Genomic DNA, 20,242 nt, shown 5'->3' with positions numbered 1-20,242 from the left:
TTGCCCTGCGTTTGAAAACTAGTTATCTGGCAGCTCTCCAAGCGAGATAAGGTTCGTGTTGATAAACATTCCTCTGAAAGACTGTTTGCCAAGCCTTGCTGACTGTGAATGAAAGGAATTCACAGTCGTGTAAATAAAAGAGGTTTTCCCGGGACCAAGACTCTGCTTCATGCTTTTTAAGGAAGCCTCGGTCAGAATACCCACCCTCACCCTCATTAAAATCTTTATAGAGGTTTCAACAGCAGAGCTGGTAAAATGTGGCAATACGTGTATGTTTTCCTCTGTATGGGCCCGAAGAGGTTAAATATTCTCAACATCCTTCTCCTCTTTTAACCTTCATGAGTAGCATACCTAAGGGAACGTTTCTCTGTTCTTCTCTCAGGTTTTAAGTGTTGCCAAAAAACAACCGATGGAAGCAATTTCTTCAGGCCATAAGAATGGGAAAGAAAAAAGAGACACAAAGGACAAACGCAAATGCAAAATCCAACAAAAGGAGGAAGCACAAAATGACGATCATCTGCCAAACAAGATTTATTGAATTGGGATTCTCAAACCACTTGAAAAACAACAATGACTAAAAACTTACTCCCTCCGTTCAGCATGAAATGGAACAAAAGCAAGATCATCTCTCCCTTGATGTCACTGTTTCCAGAGTAAATGTATTTTCTAAGAAGGGGAATCAAAATTTATGAAGGAAATTACATTTGACACAGTAGCTCGAAGATGCTTGTTAAAATAACCGGCAGTAATCTCCATTTTTAAGATGCAACTGTGCTGCCAGAGTTCTTTCATCTAGATGTTTTATCAAGGGAACAAGCTGGATTTAGGAAAGATACCCTGTTTCCCTGAAAATAAGACCTCCCCAGATAATAAGCCCTTTTGAGCGCATGCGCTAAAATAAGCCCTCCCCAAAAATATTGCAACACAGCAGCAGCCATGAGGTGACCATGCTCGCTGCCTCCTGCACCTCAAAAATAATAAGACCTCCCTGAAAATAAGGCCAAGGGCTTATTTCAGGGGTCGAAAGAAAATAAGACCCTGTCTTATTTTCAGGGAAACACAGTAGCTCTACTAAAGATCAAGCAAATGTTTTATATCACTAGATAAGAGAAATACACTCAAGCTTTAAAATTCCATTTCATGTAGAATCCAGAGAGAATCTATGAAAGAAAGAATCATTATCACTGACAAGAGATCCTTACTGTTGGATGTATACATTTTACAGTCACCCTGGTAGGTAAGTCAGTTAAGTGATCCAAATTCTCTAATATAGGAAGGATAATTCCTTGCTCTATTTTGATTTAATGCCTATCAAATTACAAAGATATGGCATATATATATATATATATTTTAAAAAAGAGTTCCACTTCCCTAAACTCTCTAAGAGACATATTTTGGCATTTCTGCACAATGATTTGGTCATTCTATCATGGTCAGCTATTGGTCTTAGAAAAGGGTTAAAAACCATGACTAATATTGCAAAAATTGCCAAATGCAGTAAATGATCAGAACTTAAAAGTTCTGACAGAAAGATCTGCTAATGCCTCACCAGAGGATTGAAATAGTATTTACAGATGTGAGGGTAATTTTGATTCATCAACAATTATATTTAGAATGCATTGGACTTTCAAAAATAGGTATTTGAAAAGATGAACATCTGATTTCCTTTGCTGGAAGTGTAAGAAATTAAGAGGGTTCATTGATCCATATGGTACAGTCATGTGGTTTTAAAGAGAAGCATGCAGAATTACAGTGTAGAAGTAAGAACTACAGGAAAACATTTAAATAAAATTAAAGATGCTAATGTGATGTTGAATTATATACCAATGTTTTGGAATCTATTTATCAGGAATCATGGTTGCATAGAAATTAAAAGATGCTTGCTCCTAGGGAGGAAAGCTATGGCTATGGCAATGGATGGCTGTGAAGGTTGGACCATAAGAAAGGCTGAGCACCAAAGAATGGAGGCCTTTGAACCCTGGTGCTGGAGAAGACTCCTGCGAGTCCCTTGGACTGCAAGGCAATCAAACCGGTCAGTCCTAGAGATCAACCCTGACTGCTCTTTAGAAGGCCAGATCCTGAAGATAAAACTCAAATACTTTGGCCACCTAATGAGAAGGAAGGACTCACTGGAGAAGAGCCTAATGCTGGGAAAGACGGAGGGCAAAAGAAGAAGGGGACAACAGAGAATGAGGTGGCTGGATGGAGTCACCGAAGCAGAAGGCGTAAGCTTAGATGGACTCTGGGGGATGGTAGAGGACAGGAAGGCCCGGAGGTACGTTGTGCACAGGGTCACAATGAGTCAGACACAACTTTGCAACTAACAACAACTGGTTGTATCAAACATGGTGGAGGGCTTATAGAATCACATTGGGAAAAATATATTATAATGACATTCCAGATGTTAATGGCTATCAGAAATAAGTTTTGGAAATATCAGTATTTTCTACTAATCAATAAATATGGAACAGATTTTATAATCTTTGTATTGATTATATTATAATGTGGTTCAGGTAGTTCTTGACTAACAACAATTTATTTAGTGACCATTCAAAGTTATCAAGGCACTGAAAAAAGTGATTTATAACCTTTTTTCCACACTTACAGCTGTTGCAGCACCCATGCTCACGTGATCAAATTGGCAACTGACGCCTGCAGTGTCCTGGGGTCATGTGATCCCATTTTATCACCTTCTGACAAGCAATGGGGAAGCCAGCATTACTTAACAACTGTGTTACTAACTTAATAATTGCAGTGACTCGGTTAACAACTATGGCAAGAAACGTTTTGTGAAATGAGACTTAACTGTCTCACTTAGCAACAGAAATTTTGGGCTCAACTGTAGTCATAAGTCGAGGACTAACTGTAATATAAATAAAAGTTTTGTCTCATACTTTTTAATGTTTTTCATAATCTTTTAAGATTGTTTCTTTAGCATATGCCATAGCTTTTAAGTGATATTTTTTCTGTCCTTTTAAGTGGTTTTTTTGTTTGTTTATTGTGTGTGGATTTTTTTGTGTTGTTATGTGTTTGTCTTTTCTTTATTATAATTTACAAATACATTTTTTTTTAAAAGTTCACTTATTCTTAATGGCAACAAATTAGTGCTGGACAAACATTTGATTACTTCGGGATAATATTCCATTCATCTAGATAGAGAAATGTTGATTTAGATTAAGAGCAATGGTTATTTTAACCTTTATCTATACTAAGGGAAGATATTCCCTAGCAAAAGACACAAGGAAGAAGGAAGGAATGTAAATGCGTGGATATTTTTTTCCCACAATCACAAGTCGTAAATATTATCATGGATGCTAGGAGGACAAGTTTAATTTTGTCCCTAACAGCCATGGGGAGAATAGAGAGAGAGAGAGAGAGAAGAGCGGGACTGGCTTGTGCCAGTCAATTACTTACAACCTCGACTTAACGACATCATTGACGACATCATAAGAGCCGAGGTGGCGCAGTGGTTAGGGTGCAGTACTGCAAGCCACTTTAGCTAACTGTGAACTGCAGTTCAGCGGTTCAAATCTCACCGGCTCAAGGTCGACTCAGCCTTCCATCCTTCCGAGGTGGGTGAAATGAGGACCTGGACTGTGGGGGCAAGTTGCTGACTCAATTTGCTAAAAAATTTGTAAACCGCTTAGAGAGGGCTGAAAGCCCTATGAAGCAGTATATAAGTCTAATAAATAAATAAATTCCTTCCTTACGTCACTCAAATTACTTGAAGACTAAGGCCTGGTTATTATAGGATAGGCAAGTAAGTTCCAACTTTTTTTTTCCAGACAGGGAACAATCAAAATTGTTGAGACCATTTTGCAAGCTACCAAATTTATTTATTTAGAAAATGACCAGATAGAATAGAATAGAATTCTTTATTGGCCAAGTGTGATTGGATACACAAGGAATTTGTCTTTGGTGCATATGCTGTCAGCGTACATAAAAGAAAAGATACATTCGTCACAAATCCTAAGGTACAACACATAATGATAGTCCTAGGGTGCAAGTAAGCCATCAAATCATACTAGGAAACAATCAATATAAATCATAAGGATACAAGCAACAAAGTTACAGTCATACAGTGGAGGAGGAGATGGGTGATAGGAACGATGAGAAGATTAATAGTAATAGTATTGCAGACTTAGTAAATAATTTGATAGTGTTGTGGGAATTAGTTGTTTAGCAGAGTGATGGCATTCGGGGAAAAACCTGTCCTTGTGTCTAGTTGTTCTGGTGTGCAGTGCCCTGTAGCATTGTTTTGTGGGTAGAAGTTGAAACAATTTTATGTCCAGGATGTGAAGGGTCTGTAGATATTTTCACAGTCCTCTTTTTGACTCGTGTGGTATTAAGGTCCTCAATGGAAGGCAGGTTGGTAGTAATAGATTTTTTCTGCAGTTCTAATTATCTTCTAAATATAGCACGCAACTTAAATCAGTAACTCCGGGCAATTGCAAGGAACCCAAAAATCAATTACAAATAAAACAGCAGAAATGTACAATTAGAGGCAATCATGATAGAATACAAGAGCCAAGAGCCATCGCAAACTACTCACAGCTCCCCAAGCATTCGTTTTTAACTCCACTAGAATCCTGGATCTAACCCTTGAGACTCATGCCCTTTTGGAAGGCCAAGGAAGTCAGAGCTATGCAACAATATTTCTAATGGGGTCATAAGACCGGATGCCTAGATAGAGATACTATTATTATCACTTGTTGGAAATGATATTTAGTGCAATCTGCCTCTTGATGCAGGTGAAAGAGGAGAGTGCAAAAGTTGGCTTGAAACTCAACATTAAGAAAATTAAGACCATGGCATCCAGCCCTCTCAATTCCTGGAAAATAGATGGGGAAGAAATGAAGGTAGTGACAGATTTTATTTTCCTGGGCTCAAGATCACTGCAGATGCAGCCAAGAAATTAAAAGACGCTTGCTCCTGGGGAGGAAAGCTATGATAAATCTAGACATCAAACTAAACAGCAGAGACATCACCCTGCCAACAAAAGTACCTATAGTCAAGGCTGTGGTTTTCCCAGTTGCAATGGATGGCTGTGAAAGTTGGACCATAAGGAAGGCTGAGCTCCAAAGAATGGAGGCCTTTGAACTCTGGTACTGGAGAAGACTCCTGCGAGTCCCTTGGACTGCAAGGCCATCCAACCGGTCAGTCCTAGAGGAGATCAACCCTGGCTGCTCTTTAGAAGGCCAGATCCTGAAGAGGAAACTCAAGTACTTTGGCCACCTAATGAGAAGGAAGGACTCCAGTGGTGGGTTTCCAATTTTTTTACTACTGGTCTGCTCATGTGTGCTCGCGAGGCTTCTGCGCACACACAAAATATTAATTATTTGTATCACCATGTATTTATATTCCCTATTTTCTGTTTTGGCTTCTGATCCGGATGCTTCTGATTTCTAGCCACTTATACATTGTATTCCATACTTTATAGAAGTCTGATTCTTCTCTTTCTTTTAGTTCTATTGTCATTTTATCCATTTCTGCACATTCGAGTATTTTCCTGATTACAGTTTCATCTGAGGGTGCATTGATTTTTTTCCAGTTTTGTGCGAGAGCAATCCTGGCTGCAGTGAGTATGTGCATGATTATGTATTGAGATTGCTTATCTATTTTTTGGTCTAGTAGTCCTAATAAGAATGCTTCTGGTTTGAGTTCTATTTTTCGCTCACTAATTTCTTCCAACCATTTCCGAATTTTGCACCAGTACTTCCTTGTGATGGGGCAGGTCCACCACATATGATAGAATGTTCCAGGCTTGTGGCTGCATCTCCATCATTTGGGGGATAAATGCAAGGGAAGTTCTAGTCCCGTGATGGTGAACCTATCAGCAGCACCCTCTCTGCGGGCATGTCAGCAAAGACCCAGTTCAGCTCTGCTGCACATGTGTGCGCATCTCCCACCAGTCACAGCTGGCCTTCAGGTTTCTGCCATGCATGTGCAGGACACGTATGGGGGGCATACGTGGGTGCATTTACATATGTATAGCATGTATGTATGTATATGTTCCTGTATGGTTATGCATACATACATACATACATACATACATACATATATAATTTGTGTTGTATTTTTGTGTTGTAATATACAAAAGGCAACAGTAAAAATATTGTGTTCCTGTCATGATGGACTCTTGGACGAGCCGATTGACAGATAATGGAAGCAGTTAGCTTCCTCCCATAATTGGGGCTTACCAGGGGTTGTGACACTAAATATATATATATATATATATATATATATATATATATATATATATATGTATGTATGTATGTATGTATGTATGTACGTACGTACATACATATACATATACATATACATATACATATACATATACATATACATATACATATACATATACATATACATATATATATATATATATATATATATATATATATATATATTGAGAGCAGGCATCAGAATTTCATTTTTTAATGTGTGCCAATGTATTTGCAGAAAAAAAGCAACAATAAAGGTTATCTTATCATATTATAATGTCTTTACTTTTAAAACAATTCTAACCTTCTTTTAAAAAAGAAATCCTAAATCATAACAAAATACTATAATTCTTGCATCAGCTTGATGGTACCTTGAAATAAATATCCGGGTTCTTACCTGTCAAATCTAATGTCCGATCCACAAAAACAACAGAAGCTTTATTTTGTGCATTTTTCCTCCTGATCTTGGCCTGGGAATAATTGGCCAGATCCCCTGCAATAATCTTGCTCAGCGGTCCAATGGCAAAACATTCTTCCCGAATGCTCAGATACTCTAATAAGATATGGAGATGGGACACCAGCGATCGGATGGCAAGCTGCAGCTCGGAAGGCAGGGAGAGGAAGTCCACGTCACTCAAGTGGCTGATTTTCTTCTTCTCCGGCCGGGCCCTGTTGATCTGCGCCAAATCCTCCGCCGTCAGAGGGAAAAGCGCGGAGAAGGACGGCGTCACAAAGAGGTGGGGTAAGAGGGGGGCCAGAAACAAAGCAGCGTGGTGCACCTCGGCGGTGTAATTCATGTTGCCCATCCACTGGCACAGCTTCTCTTCGAATTGTTCGAAGACCACCGGGCCAGAGCTTTCCGTCTCGGTGCCGGGCGGCGTGTTGTACGCTTGCAAGTGCACGGTGTGGCTGACCCCAGTGAAAACCACACAGTACTGGAAGCTGCTGAGGGTCACAATGTCCCGGATGACATCCACGGTCCGGCCTTTCAAGACGGTGCCGACCACGAAGACGGCTTTGGGATGCTCAGCCTGCCCGGATTCAAAGCTGGAGAACTCCTTGACGTTGAGGGCGCCGGCTTGCAGGAGCCCCTCGACCCCACCGCACGCCCAGTGAAGGCTTTCCGCGCAAGGCGAGTCCATGAAGACCACGGCTCGCTTCACCTTAGCCAAGACCGGCTCCCAAGCTCGCCGGCAGAAAGCAGGCACCCCGCGTGGGGGCTGAGGAGGGGCGGCGGCGCACATCGTCCTGGCCGAATATTTGGAAGAAACTCCTTTCAATGGAAGCGGTCCCACCCTTCGTCCCCGGGAAGCGGGCTAGCAAGCAAGGCGATCAGGAAGGCAAAGAAGCCCTTTGGACTCCATGGCTCGGGAGACGTTGCGCCACTGGCCGGGATTAGCGATAGAAAGAGATCCGGGATCCCCTTTCTTCCTCCAAGTCTCCGGATCAGGAAGAGTCGATCGCAGCCCGGAGAGCCACGGCATCACCTGCCACAACGCCCACCCATGCCTCTCTCCGAGGCGGGCGCGGAGAGATGACGTCGCCTGCTGTCGGCGCCCCGCGCTGATTGGCTGTACAAGGGTGAGGCGAGGACGCCCTCGGAAGTCGAGAGCCCGGGAAGTTAACCCTTGAGTTCGCGGAGAGACGCGAGGAAGGCATATAAAGGATGGTTAAAAGTGGGCGGTGCGGATAGTTAGTTTGTTCGGGGCTGGTCACCCGCAGCTCTTTATTCCTTTGTCTCTGCTCTGTTTTGTGGCCTCCCCCCACCTTCCACCTATCCTATCCCCCTTCGCTTTCATCCTCCGCTTTTCTTAATCTGAATTCATATTCTAACGGTAATCTAAAGCTTTGCACAACGTTAGACTAGAATACAATTAGAGTAGAATAGGAGTAAATTGGAATAGATTAGAACAGAATAAGAGTAAATTAGAATAGAATAGGAGTAAATTGGAATAGATTAGACTAGAATAGAATAAGAGTAAATTGGAATAGAATAGGAGTAAATTGGAATAGATTAGACTAGAATAGAATAAGAGTAAATTGGAATAGAATAGGAGTAAATTGGAATAGATTAGAATAGAATAGAATAAGAGTAAATTGGCATAGAATAGAATAAGAGTAAACTGGAATAGAATAGATTAGAATAAGATTAAATTGGAATAGAGTAGATTAGAATAGAATAAGAGTAAATTGGAATAGAATAGGATTAGACTAGAATAGAATAAGAGTAAATTGGAATAGAATAAGTAAACTGGAATAGAATAGAATAAAATAAGAGTAAATTGGAATAGAATAGAATAAGAGTAAACTGGAATAGAATAGATTAGAATAAGATTAAATTGGAATAGAGTAGATTAGAATAGAATAAGAGTAAATTGGAATAGATTAGACTAGAATAGAATAAGAGTAAATTGGAATAGAATAAGTAAACTGGAATAGAATAGAATAAGAGTAAATTGGAATATAATAGAATAAGAGTAAATTAGAATAGAATAGGTAAATTGGAATAGAATAGGTTAGAATAGAATAAGAGTAAATTGGAATAGAATAAATTAGAATAGAATAGGAGTAAATTGAAATAAATTAGACTAAAATAGAAGTACATTGGAATAGAAATGAATGGGAATAGAGTAAAATAAAATAGGAGTAAAATAGAATAGTAGAATAGAAAAAACTATTGTCTCTTTGAATGTACACTAATCAGCATACATTAAAATGAAATTTCGTTGCATACAGCTCTTAAAAGGTCTCCAATTTTACCCTACATAAACATGACAAGATAAATACAAAATTATGTATATCCTCACATATGTACTATATGACAGAGAGAAACAAGCTCTCCTTCCATATCATTCCAGGGGAATGATTAAGTGTTTTGTCAAAACACCTGGTATGCCCAAATATGATAAGGGAGGAGACCTCGTGGCTTAGAGGTTAATATAATTGCCTAATATGTAAAAAGCCCAAGTTCGAAACCCAGTAAGAGTCTGGCTAGCTGATGAGAGCTAAATAGCTTGAAATAGGTCTATACTAGTCTCCCTTCATTTATTTATCAGCAAAAATGCAACACAAAAATCATTTTTTCTGCCTGGAAGGCTCCTGGAGTGGGGCTGAAAGGCAAAAGGGAAGCAGTATGCTCCCTCCTATATTTGGGCATACCAGGTGCTTTGACCAAAATAAACCCCCAAACACTTAATCATTACCCTGGTTCAGTTGATAAGAGCTTGTGGCTTAGAGATTAATACAATTGCCTAATATATAAAAACAGCCCAAGTTTGAATCCCAGCTAAGGTTATGGCTAACTGATGAGAGTGTGGCTTTAAAAGATTGTAGCTTTTGTACTTTATTAACAGTAAAATAGTCTTTATATGGGAGTAGTGCAAGACTGCTAGTACAGAAATTATTTCATTTGATCCAGGAGTCATTTCCCAAAGCTAAACTATGTTTAATGCCAGAATTTGGCCTTGGAAGGATATAAAGCAATAAAGGGACTGTAAGTATTTACAGAATGTTAGTAACTCATTATAGTCTGCTCATAGTCAAAGGATAACACCTGTAGATCTTCCAAAGACAGATAATTCAGCCTTTTAGACCATCTTGAGTTCTGTTATTTTAGGGAGGATTTTTTTTTAAGTTGAGCATATAAATTTGAAGACGATGACAGGGAGAAAGGGAATAGAAGAGCTGTGGTTTACGGAAAGGAGTTTCAGAATCCAAAATTATACAGGTAACATTTAAACACTAACTGAATTGTATCTATATAAGTGAAAGCAAAGAAAATTTTGTTAAGTTAAAATTTTTGGTCTTAAAAGCATTAGAAGTTCCAAAATACCATGCTGTTGCTTCATAAATATTAAGGGAATTGAATGTGGATGAGTGGAAAACTTTGGATAGGTTGTTTTAGTTAAGAAAGAAAAGCAATTATGCTTGAAAATCCACATGAGTTTGGAAATTTAATAAATCAAGACGGGTGCACCAATTATATACCCAAGCATCTTTCTTTTGAGCCTTAGACCAAAGGGAAGTTCTGGGAGCTTCAGCACTCGAGACTTTCAAGAAGAGAGTGGACTGCCATTTGTCAGAAATGATGAAGGGTCTCCTGCTTGAGGGGGGGATTGGGCTAGATGATCTACAAGATCCCTTTCAACTCTGTTAATCTGTCCTTGGGGAACTGATCATCATCTCCAGTGCTGTGTCAGTTTAAGTCCCAAAGGTGCTTTTTTTTTCAGGAGGCAATTGGATTTCTTTGTTTTTTTTTCCTTTTTGAAGACGTGTCGCTTCTCATCCAAGAAGCTTGTTCAGCTCTGACTGGATGGTGGGGAATGGAAGGATTGATACTCCTTGCATTGTCCATTTAAGTGTGTATTAGAGAAGTCCAGACAGAGCGCCGATTGCCCAATGGAAATACATTTCCCAGAATGCCCCGCTTCAGGCTGGGCGGTGGAGCGACGCACCTGGACGGCGCCGCATTGGGGTGGGGAAAGGCTGGACGGGACTGGACCCGACTTCCGTACTCAGCACGGCGCCCAATAGAATCACGACTGGGAGAAGATTCGCTTTCTGGGCTAGTTTTCCTGGAGCCTCTCTAGGCTTTCGGGAGGAGCGGAGGCCTTTCAGGAAGAGGCGGGAGGGGGGGGGAACGGAAAGGCCTGTCTCCGCTGCCGTTCCTTTCGTTTGCCAGGCGAGGGAAGGGGGGGGGAGAGAGGGGGGGGAGAGAGAGAGAGAGAGAGAGAGAGAGAGAGAGAGAGAGAGAGATGGGAGTTGTGCGCAGGCGCGCTGTGTAGTCCGGCCTCGCGCGGCGGGCCGTGGGAGCGCGTGCGCGGCGGGGAGGGGAGACGGCCATGTCGGCGGGCGGTGAGGTGGAGCGTCTGGCGGCCGAGCTGAGCGGGGCCGGCGACGAGGAGGAGTGGCTCTATGGCGGTACGGTTCTCTTCGTTGCTTTCGGCGCGCTCCAGCCTCCCCGCTCAGTGTCCGGGTCTGTCGCTGGGTCTGTGCCCCGCTTCGACTCCGGTTAAAAGAGGCGGCCTGCTTTTGGGGGGGAACACAAGGCCCGATAGGCCTCGGACTCGATTAGCCGCCCCCTCCCTTCCTAATCCGCCTTTCCCTAGCGGGGCCCGGTTTCTCTCGCTTCCCTCACCTCCGTCCAGCTTTGCTAGAAAGGGAGCCCCCTGGGGCGGTTGCGCTGAGGGAGTGTCTCCCCCCCCCAAGAACTCTGCGCCCTTCCCAGGAAAGCCTGGGGCGGGGGCTGCGAGGGCCCCCCAAGGATGGAGCTGGACCTCTGGAGCAGCTTCAAGGTTTGGGAAAAAGCCTTTTTGAGGCGTCCCTGGAAGAGAAGGGCGGCTAGGCTTCTGACATCCTCCCCACCGCCTTTTATTTGCAAATATGCGATTTAGCCTCTTGCTCAGGAGGTGACCCAAAGCTTTGGAGCGGCCCAAAATTAAAAGTTGTAATCTTGTTTGTATGTGTGTGTACACACACACACAGGATTACAACTGTTAATTTCCGGACAGTGTATATATGTATATACTGTATGTATTATGTATTACATGTGTATCTCCATCCGTGTGTATGTGTGTATACATACACACATGGATAGCTATGGACATAGGTACATATGTGCATATACATGTAGGTATATGCATATATACGTGTATGTGTGTATATACATATATATGCACATGTATGTGCGTGGATACAGTATATCACAGAAGTGAGTACACCTATCACATTTTGTAAATATATCTTTTCATGTGACAACACTGAAGAAACTTGGCTGTGTTTTGAGGGGACAGCACATTTACACTGTTATACAAGCTGTATACTCACTACTTTACATTGTAGCCAAGTGTCACTTCTTCAGTGTTGTCACATGAAAAGATATACTTAAATATTTACAAAATATGAATATATGTATGTATGTATGTATTTAGTGTCACAACCCCTGATATGCCCATATATGGGAGGAGGCATACTATACTAGTCTCCCTTTATTTATCAGCACAAATAAAACACACACACACATGTGTGTGTGTGTGTGTTGTATTTGTGCTGATAAATAAAGGGAGACTAGTATAGATCTATTTCAAGCTATTTAGCTCTCATCAGCTAGCCATACCCTTACTGGGATTCGAATATATATAATATATGTTTGTTTTCGTAGATTTTCACAGGTGTAGGTATGCTGGTCTTGTTGTATTCAGGATATATATCTCCCTTTATCACAGACAGACAGATATGGTAAAGGAGAGATTGGGAAGCTGCTCACCTGTCTGGATTGTCCCAGTGTTTGCCTAGCAAACCACATCACTTTAAATATACTTGATTCTTGTGTGTTAAGGATATTTCAAACTTGGTTATAATAAAACTGGTCCAAGACGAATTGAAAACATAATTCATGAAGCTAAAGAGAAGGTTATAAAAATAATAGAGATCATCCTTGACTTGCAGTTCATTTAGTGACCATTCTAAGTTACTACGGCACTGAAAAAAGTGACATAACCATTTTTTATATTTAATGACCATTGCAGCATCCCCATGGTCACGTAATCAAAATTCAGGTGCTTGGCAATTGACTCATTTATGATGGTTGCAGTGCCTTGGGGTCATGCGATCCGCTTTTGCAACCTTCTGACAAGCAAAATCAATGGGAAAACCGGATTCACTTAGCAAACGTGTTACTAACTTAACAACTGCAGTGATTCACTTAACAAGTGTGGCAAGAAAAGTCATAAAATAGGGCAAAATTGAACACATGTTTCACTTAGCAATAGAAGTTTTGAGCTCAATTGGACTACCTGTACAGGTTGTGTTAAGTTGCATAGTGTTTAGAGAGGACAATATGCAACCTAGATTCTGAATTGGCAGCAAAGGATGTTTCCTGATAGTAACTGCATGTTCAAATGAAAAATGTCCAGGAAACTTTCCTTTGTAGGATTAACGATAAGGATTTTTGTCCTTCCACTGGAACGTGTTTGTCTGAAATTTGAAAAGCCATGAAGGTGAGGGGGTGATGTAACAAAATATTATGTAGAATTAGCATGAAAATAAATGAATTTTGGAGAAGTCATTAAGTGATTCCTGTTGATACCGTACTACCATATTGAGATGCAATTTTTATTTGATTTTGTTATTTCTTGAAGATGAAAATGAAGAAGAAAGACCAGAGGAAGCGCCTGCTAAGTGAGTATTATTGTAACATTCATTGTGAGGTGTGGAGTCAGTCTTATTCCTATTCAGTTTTGAACTGAATATTTAGAAGCAGCTGAACCCATATCTCTGCACTTGTCTTTAGGGTTTATTTTAAGAATTTTATGCTGTTTTTCGGAAAAGAAGCACTTGATAACTGAAAAATAATTTTAAATTTTTGCACTATTAGAACTATGTTAAATCAGTGTTCACTACACTAAAATAATGTAAAATTATAAGAGAAATGTCTTAACCTCCTTTCAGAAAGATGAGAGCTGCATCCAAAGAGTCACTGACAGTGAAATGGATAGCATATCAATTTAATCAATAGAATAAATTATCCTAAAAAAAAACAAATATCAGTCTCCATAAGGATTTCCTAAGATCCAAATAATACAGATAACCAAGTTATGAATTATCCAGGTCATTAAAAGATAAAATCAGTATTTTGAATTGGGCTATGGAAGATCAATATCCAATAATGTTATTTATTAATTCAGTGAAAGTTGGAAGTTACTTCATTTGTCAGGTTTTTAGTGTAATGAAATGCGAAATGTTATTATACAAACTTTTTTTTTTTGTCCAATAGAATTCAGAGTGAGCATAACTGTTTTCTATGGAGGTTTTTTTATAAATCGCCATACTAGAAACTTGGTACAATGGATGATTCTGTAGATACCACAATTTTAATTATGAATTGAATGAAATGATTTCAATGGACTTCAGTTTATTGTGCATCTTTGTAGTGCTGTTCTAGGAGATTACTTTTATAGTACTTGTTTAGAACATTTTTGAGAAAGTAGTTTAAATAATTTCATGGTTACATGTAGTTACATTCGTCGAGCATATGTGTAGCTCAGGGGTGGCAAGTTTTGTTAGAGTTATGAACTTAAAATACATCATTACTTTATTAATTAATGTCATCTATACTAATTTTATTTCAAATCCTAGTTGAATTGGAACCAACGGGCGAAAAAACTTTAATGAGCATTTTTCTGATTTTTTTTTTAATATGATAAATCAGTGTTATTAAAATCCTATTCTACTCTGACCTTGTGAGTGGAATCTCCTGTGAGTAGAGTTCTTTTAGGTGTAGAGTCCCTCAGAGTATCAGTACCATAATTGTCTAGATATGGTAAAATATATGCCATTTGTAAGCTTAGATTAATTATATATATGCAAAATATCATTGTCTTGTATACACAAAATCTATGCTCTTCAAGGTTTTTTTTAACCCGGTTACTTTAATACTTATCTCTGAAATCAGGTTAAATTAAATGAAACAAAGTGTCACTGTGCTTAATTACTGGATGTACCTTTATTTCCCAGAAATAAAAGTTTTGCTGAAAGGGTTGTTTTCCACCCTAGCAAAACCATAATTCAGAAAATAGTATTTTCTATCAAATAATTTAAATTACACCTATTTTTTAAACTGATACCCATCCCTGTCAACTAGCTAATGCTTTTTATTTTATCTTGAAGTGTTCCAACCCCAACGGGAAATGAAGAAGAAGGAGCAGCTGAAAATGGCGTAGTAAAAATGGTATTCTTTATAAAATTAGAACTATGGAAATGTATGTAACATTTTTTAAATTGTGAGCAAGCCATTCATGAGTTCCAATTGAATGTAGACTAGGGGCAGAGTAATTAATTACTCTGTGTCTATTTTGGAAAACAGAACATTTGGTGGAACATGTTCCATACCTGCAATTTTATTGCATCACTTCCAAAGTTTAAAAATCTTCCAGGACAATCCTAGATTGGCATAGTACAGAAAAGGAACTTACTTATTTATTTAGCATTCCCCGGAACATTCTGTCTCCCAAATGGACATTTTTTGAACATTCCTATAAGTTATTAACTTATTTTATTAGACTTCACTATGTCATAAATTAAGTCCAGAATGCAAATTTTATTGGTACTGAAATTGTTTTCAACCTTGAGAGTATGAGGATAATTTTACACATCTAATGCTGAATGATTAAATGATGTGCAGTACTTTCCCCAACAGCTATTATCTGTTAGAGATTGCTGGCAGATTTCTTTATACTTGGTGTGCCCTGTTAGTAGTGTTTTATGTACCAGTACCATTGTGCTTAAAGGTTTGTGAACACTTTTGAATGTTCAATATTATTGAATAAATATGATCTAAAATGGGATCAGTTCTCCACACAAGCCCTAAAGCTTGATAAAAATAACCCAGTTAAACAAGTAAGTCACAAACATGCTTACTCATTTCTCTGTTGAGGAAAGTGATGCAAAGCTGTAGATTTTGTGTGTGGCAAAAATATGCGAACCTTTGCTTTCCATATAAGCCATGGCGCGGTGGTTAGAGTGCAGCATTGCAGGTTAATTCTGACTACCAGGGCTCAGTGGGGACCCAGATTGTTGGGGGCAATATTGCACTAAATCAGAGGTCCTCAAACTACGGCCCCTGGACTGGGTACATGCAACGAATGTTTGTGTTGCTGCAGAGATTCTTCCCCTTCAGGGTCTTTTTGTGCAGGTTGGAATGGGGCAGATATTGTGACTTGGGGTCTGCTTCAGCCTCTTGTTGTGGGGTTTTGGGCGAAGGCTGGAGGGAAGTGCCGCTGGTGGCGAAGAGCCAGAGAGCCTCGTTGCAGTGGGACTGCATCATGGCCTGGCACTGTCTGACCATCTCAGCCCGCTGAGCCTCCAGGTGCCGGTACCTGGCCTGGAACTCCCGCAGGTCTTCCTTCTGCTTGGAAAGCCTATGCTTGTAGTCCTCAGTGAGGTGCTTCTGCTGAGCCTCCTTCTCTGTCAGATCCAATTTGAACTAAGCCAGCTGTTTTGCCAACTCTTTCTCATGGTGGCAGCTTAGCTCCAACAACTGCTTCCTGTTGGGGCCCTGGTTGGGAGGGGAGGGGCGAGTAGGGGCCGGCGAGGTGCCCCTAGATGTGAGGGACATCGTTGGTCATGCCCACCCAGTCACACGACCACCTAGCCACACCCACCCAGCTGGTCATTAGGCAGATCATATTAGTGGTATAACTGCTTTTCAGTTTTTCATATACAAAATGCTTGCCAGGGTTGTATTTTGCTCATTTGTATCTCAACAAGTGAGTGCCAGTTTGGTTTAAGAGTTTTAAGGATTCTGGATTAAAAGCAAGAGACTGGAATTGTAGCCCTGCCTTAGGCACAAGAGGCTGTCAGATGGCCATAGGACCATTATTTTGTTAGTCTAAATAATGCAGCATTGGCAAGCCACTTCTGAAAGCCATGTAGTAGCAAGGAGTCAAGTTTGACTCAAAGGAAAGAAAATGTTTTCACATGTAGATGATCTTCTTGTTTGTGTCTTGCAAATGTGTTTTGTTTGTGGCAAGTAGGCATTTTTCTTACCAAGCATTAGAATTAAATAAGATTTAATAAGAGCCAAGGTGGCGCAGTGGTTAAATGCAGCACTGCAGGCTACTGCTAGATCAGCAGGTCAGCGGTTCAAATCTCACCGGCTCAGGGTTGACTCAGCCTTCCATCCTTCCGAGGTGGGTAAAATGAGGACCCAGATTGTTGGGGGCAATATGCTGACTCTCTGTAAACCGCTTAGAGAGGCCTGAAAGGCCTATGAAGCGGTATATAAGTCTACTGCTATTGCTATTTAGCACGTAGCACTTAGACTTCTACCACTTCACAGTGCTTTTACAGCCCTCACTAAGCAGTGTACAGAGTCAGCATATTGCTCCCAACAGTCTGGGTCCTCATTTTAATGACCTCGGAAGAATGGAAGGCTGATTCAACCTTGAGCCGATGAGATTCGATCTGCTAAATTACAGGCAGCCAGCAGAAGTAGCCTGCAGTACTGCATTCTAACCACTGTGCCACCGCAACACATTTAAATAATCAACATTGAAAAGATTATTTGTGAATAAATCACCTAATGGTTTTATTTAGGTACATAATAGGAAAACCAATTAATTTAATGGATGCTGATCACTATTTTGAGTTGATACCTATTAAGATATTTTATGTACAGTATTTTGAACTTATGCTTTACGCTTTGTCTCTTAATTTGGTTGACTATTTTCATAGTGGTAAATTTGCTTGCCTTGAATAGCAAGTCCATGGAAATTAAACATTGATTTTAATGGTGGAGACTTATGTCCCTCTTTCTCATTTGAATGTGTATATTATACAACATATCTTGAAATGTTGTAAATTAGCAATAATACAGTTGCCTTTTCAAATAGTATCAAGAAAGGTATTTGGTACTTCCACCTTAGTTGAATTATATGTAATTTCTAATTATTTTCTTTTTGTAGAAAGTGACAGAGGCCGAAGATGACAGTGACAGTGATAGTGATGATGATGAAGATGATGTTCAGGTCACTATTGGTGATATTAAAACAGGAGCACCGCAGTACGGGTAAGTTGTTTATTGCTTAATCATCTGGATTTCAGGTTCTGAGTTAAGGCAGGCTTATGAAAAGTCCCTTCCTTTGTTACCTTGAAGCAAGTAACAATTGCTTCCAGCTAAAGGACCAACTCTGTGGTCACGTGTGTGGTTGCAGTCTGGGTTCTTGGCACTCTGTTCTCACATAATAGCTGGTTGCCAAGTACCCATGACCATTTGATCATCATTTGCAACCTTTCCTGTCAGCTTCCCCAGAAAGTCAATGGGAAAGCTGAGAGGGAATGTTGCAAATTGCTGGGCAAGTCTCCCCACCCTCTTACCCCTCCCCCCCCAAACTCATTCTGTGTTCATGTCAATCACTCATGCGCCCTTGTGGAACTTCGCCAACCTATGCAGCATCTCTTCCGCATCCTTCGCATGACAGTGGAAGATATGTTTGTTATGTTATGTTTATTATACTTGTATGCCGCCCTATTCCCGAGGGACTCAAGAGATGCCACTCTGACCTTATCTGACCTGAACTGTGCCTCTTGTGCCTTTCCTGACCCACATAGCATTTCTCATCATCCTTACACTCCCTCCCCAACCCACTCTCTGCACTCGCTTGCTCCCTCCCACATTCAGCAGCAGCCATCTACATTCCTGTGGGCCTGCTTTCTGTATTCCTTCTTGCTTTATTCCTGACAGTGCATTAATTACACAAGTTTTCTAAATAATTTTACCGATTTTCTCATGAAAATTCAAAATGGGCTTTGCTGTAAAAAATACTGCAATGTAGTTTTCAGTGGAATTTAGAGTTATTTATTAGCAGCCCTGGTGGCGCACTATTGCAGTCTAACTCTGCCTACAGGCAGGAATTCGATCCTGACCAGCTCAAGGTTGACTCAGCCTCCCCTCCTTCTGAGGTCGGTAAAGTGAGAATCCAGATTATTGGGGGCAATATGCTGATATTGTAAACTGCTCAGAGTTGTTGTAAAGCACTATATAAATCTAGATGCTATTGCTAAGTGCTATTTCAATTAATCTCACTTTCAGAGAATTCTAACACTATCTATAAAATTCATTTTTCTTTACTTTGCTGTAACAGATTTGAAGACAGTTGTATGCTCTAAAGAACGCTAAAGTAATCATTTTATATCCCAAATCATTTTTACACTTTTTAAAAACTTTAGCAGTACTTGTCACAATTGATAATAAAGTTTCTTCGAATGTAAATCAAGTAGATTGGCACCACATACAATTAATGCGAGTGTGAGATTTGCTCCCTATTTATATACAGTAGCTTGCCTGTCTGTTTCAGTGTTACAAAACTAGCTTAAATACAAGCCGTTGTATATAAACAGAGAGCAAACGCCAAGCTCACTAGAAGCACTGATGATGTTACCTAGTTGGATAGTGAAATGTCTGCAAGCAAACAACCAAGCTCAGAGAGCGCCAGCAACTCCACTGTTCAATCTGAGCTACACACATTATTTCCTATTGTGATCAGACACAAGTCGAAAACCAGTAAAATAAAACAAGTTGTGACTGTGTTTCCAAAATACACTCAGCAAAGTGAAGCAATTGCACATTCCTCACTTAATTGGAAGTGCTAGAACTGCTAAGCAAGTGTGTGTTGGTGAGATGTGGTGCTTTACAATTATGGCCGTAGGTGATGGACATTAGAGTCCCAATTATCATTGTTACCCGAGGACTACTTGCAAGGTCATATATGGAGAACTGAGGAGAAGCTTTGAGCTGAGCCAGAAGTTGTCTCTTCTTTTAACGCGAGTGCACACCACTGCACTTCCAAACACTTTTTAGAAACCATTTCCTCAAAAATCTTGTTCATCTTTTATCCTTTACTATAAAATGTTAATTTTTTTTAGGTACGGAGCAGCACCAGTGAATCTCAATATTAAAACAGGAGGGAGAAGTTATGGATCCTCTGGTAAGCATTGACCGAGAGCTCCAGGAAAGAAAATAGAAAAGAATAATGCTATGCTCTGTATTTCGGTATCTCTTTAAGATTCTACATTGCATTTGATTCAGTGTAAGAGAACGTTTATAAGAACAGTAACTATCAGGCTCATGGGTGCCAGTATGCTGGAAATAAGCACTTTATTCTCACTATAGAAGTTTATAATAATATGTTGTTTGTCGTGGGCTCATAAATATTCTTTTCTTTATAGGCACCAAAGTGAAAGGAGTTGATCTTGATGCACCAGGAAGCATTAATGGTGTTCCGCTATTAGAAGTTGATTTGGATTCTTTTGAAGATAAACCTTGGAGAAAACCAGGTAGAAAATTTTGCACAGAAATAAATAGCATTGTAAAAACATGTCAGTAAAACTCCACAGGTGAGCAGAAAATTGATATTCTTGTTTCAACTAAACGCACGAAATGTGTTCATAATTTCAGGAGGAAATTTAATTGCATCATGTTGTAGACCCAATCCTTATAAATATGCTATTTCCAAGAGTCA

General features: G+C 40.0%; 2 protein-coding genes across 7 annotated transcripts in view; one reads left to right on the top strand and one right to left on the bottom strand.

Moving 5' to 3' along the window:
* Positions 1-7,738, bottom strand: part of SCFD2 (sec1 family domain containing 2) — a 200,635-nt gene extending 192,897 nt beyond the window's left edge. For both annotated transcript variants that reach the window (XM_087724747.1, XM_087724746.1), the window contains exon 1: positions 6,622-7,738. In XM_087724747.1, the coding sequence (XP_087580873.1) occupies positions 6,622-7,468 (847 nt within the window). In that variant the 5' untranslated portion in view covers positions 7,469-7,738. The remainder of the gene's footprint in view (positions 1-6,621) is intronic.
* A 3,249-nt stretch (positions 7,739-10,987) lies between these two features.
* Positions 10,988-20,242, top strand: part of FIP1L1 (factor interacting with PAPOLA and CPSF1) — a 38,470-nt gene continuing 29,215 nt past the window's right edge. For all 5 annotated transcript variants that reach the window (XM_087724744.1, XM_087724743.1, XM_087724742.1 and 2 more), the window contains exons 1-6: positions 10,988-11,144; positions 13,364-13,403; positions 14,892-14,952; positions 17,687-17,790; positions 19,647-19,708; positions 19,950-20,057. In XM_087724744.1, the coding sequence (XP_087580870.1) occupies positions 11,066-11,144; positions 13,364-13,403; positions 14,892-14,952; positions 17,687-17,790; positions 19,647-19,708; positions 19,950-20,057 (454 nt within the window). In that variant the 5' untranslated portion in view covers positions 10,988-11,065. The remainder of the gene's footprint in view (positions 11,145-13,363; positions 13,404-14,891; positions 14,953-17,686; positions 17,791-19,646; positions 19,709-19,949; positions 20,058-20,242) is intronic.

Source organism: Thamnophis sirtalis, unplaced genomic scaffold, assembly GCF_051295495.1.
Source record: "Thamnophis sirtalis isolate CommonGarterSnake01/CBP01778 unplaced genomic scaffold, rThaSir2_p1.2 scaffold_10, whole genome shotgun sequence".
In the NCBI taxonomy this organism is placed as follows: Eukaryota; Metazoa; Chordata; class Lepidosauria; order Squamata; family Natricidae; genus Thamnophis; species Thamnophis sirtalis.
This window is presented reverse-complemented; position numbering and strand designations above follow the sequence as displayed.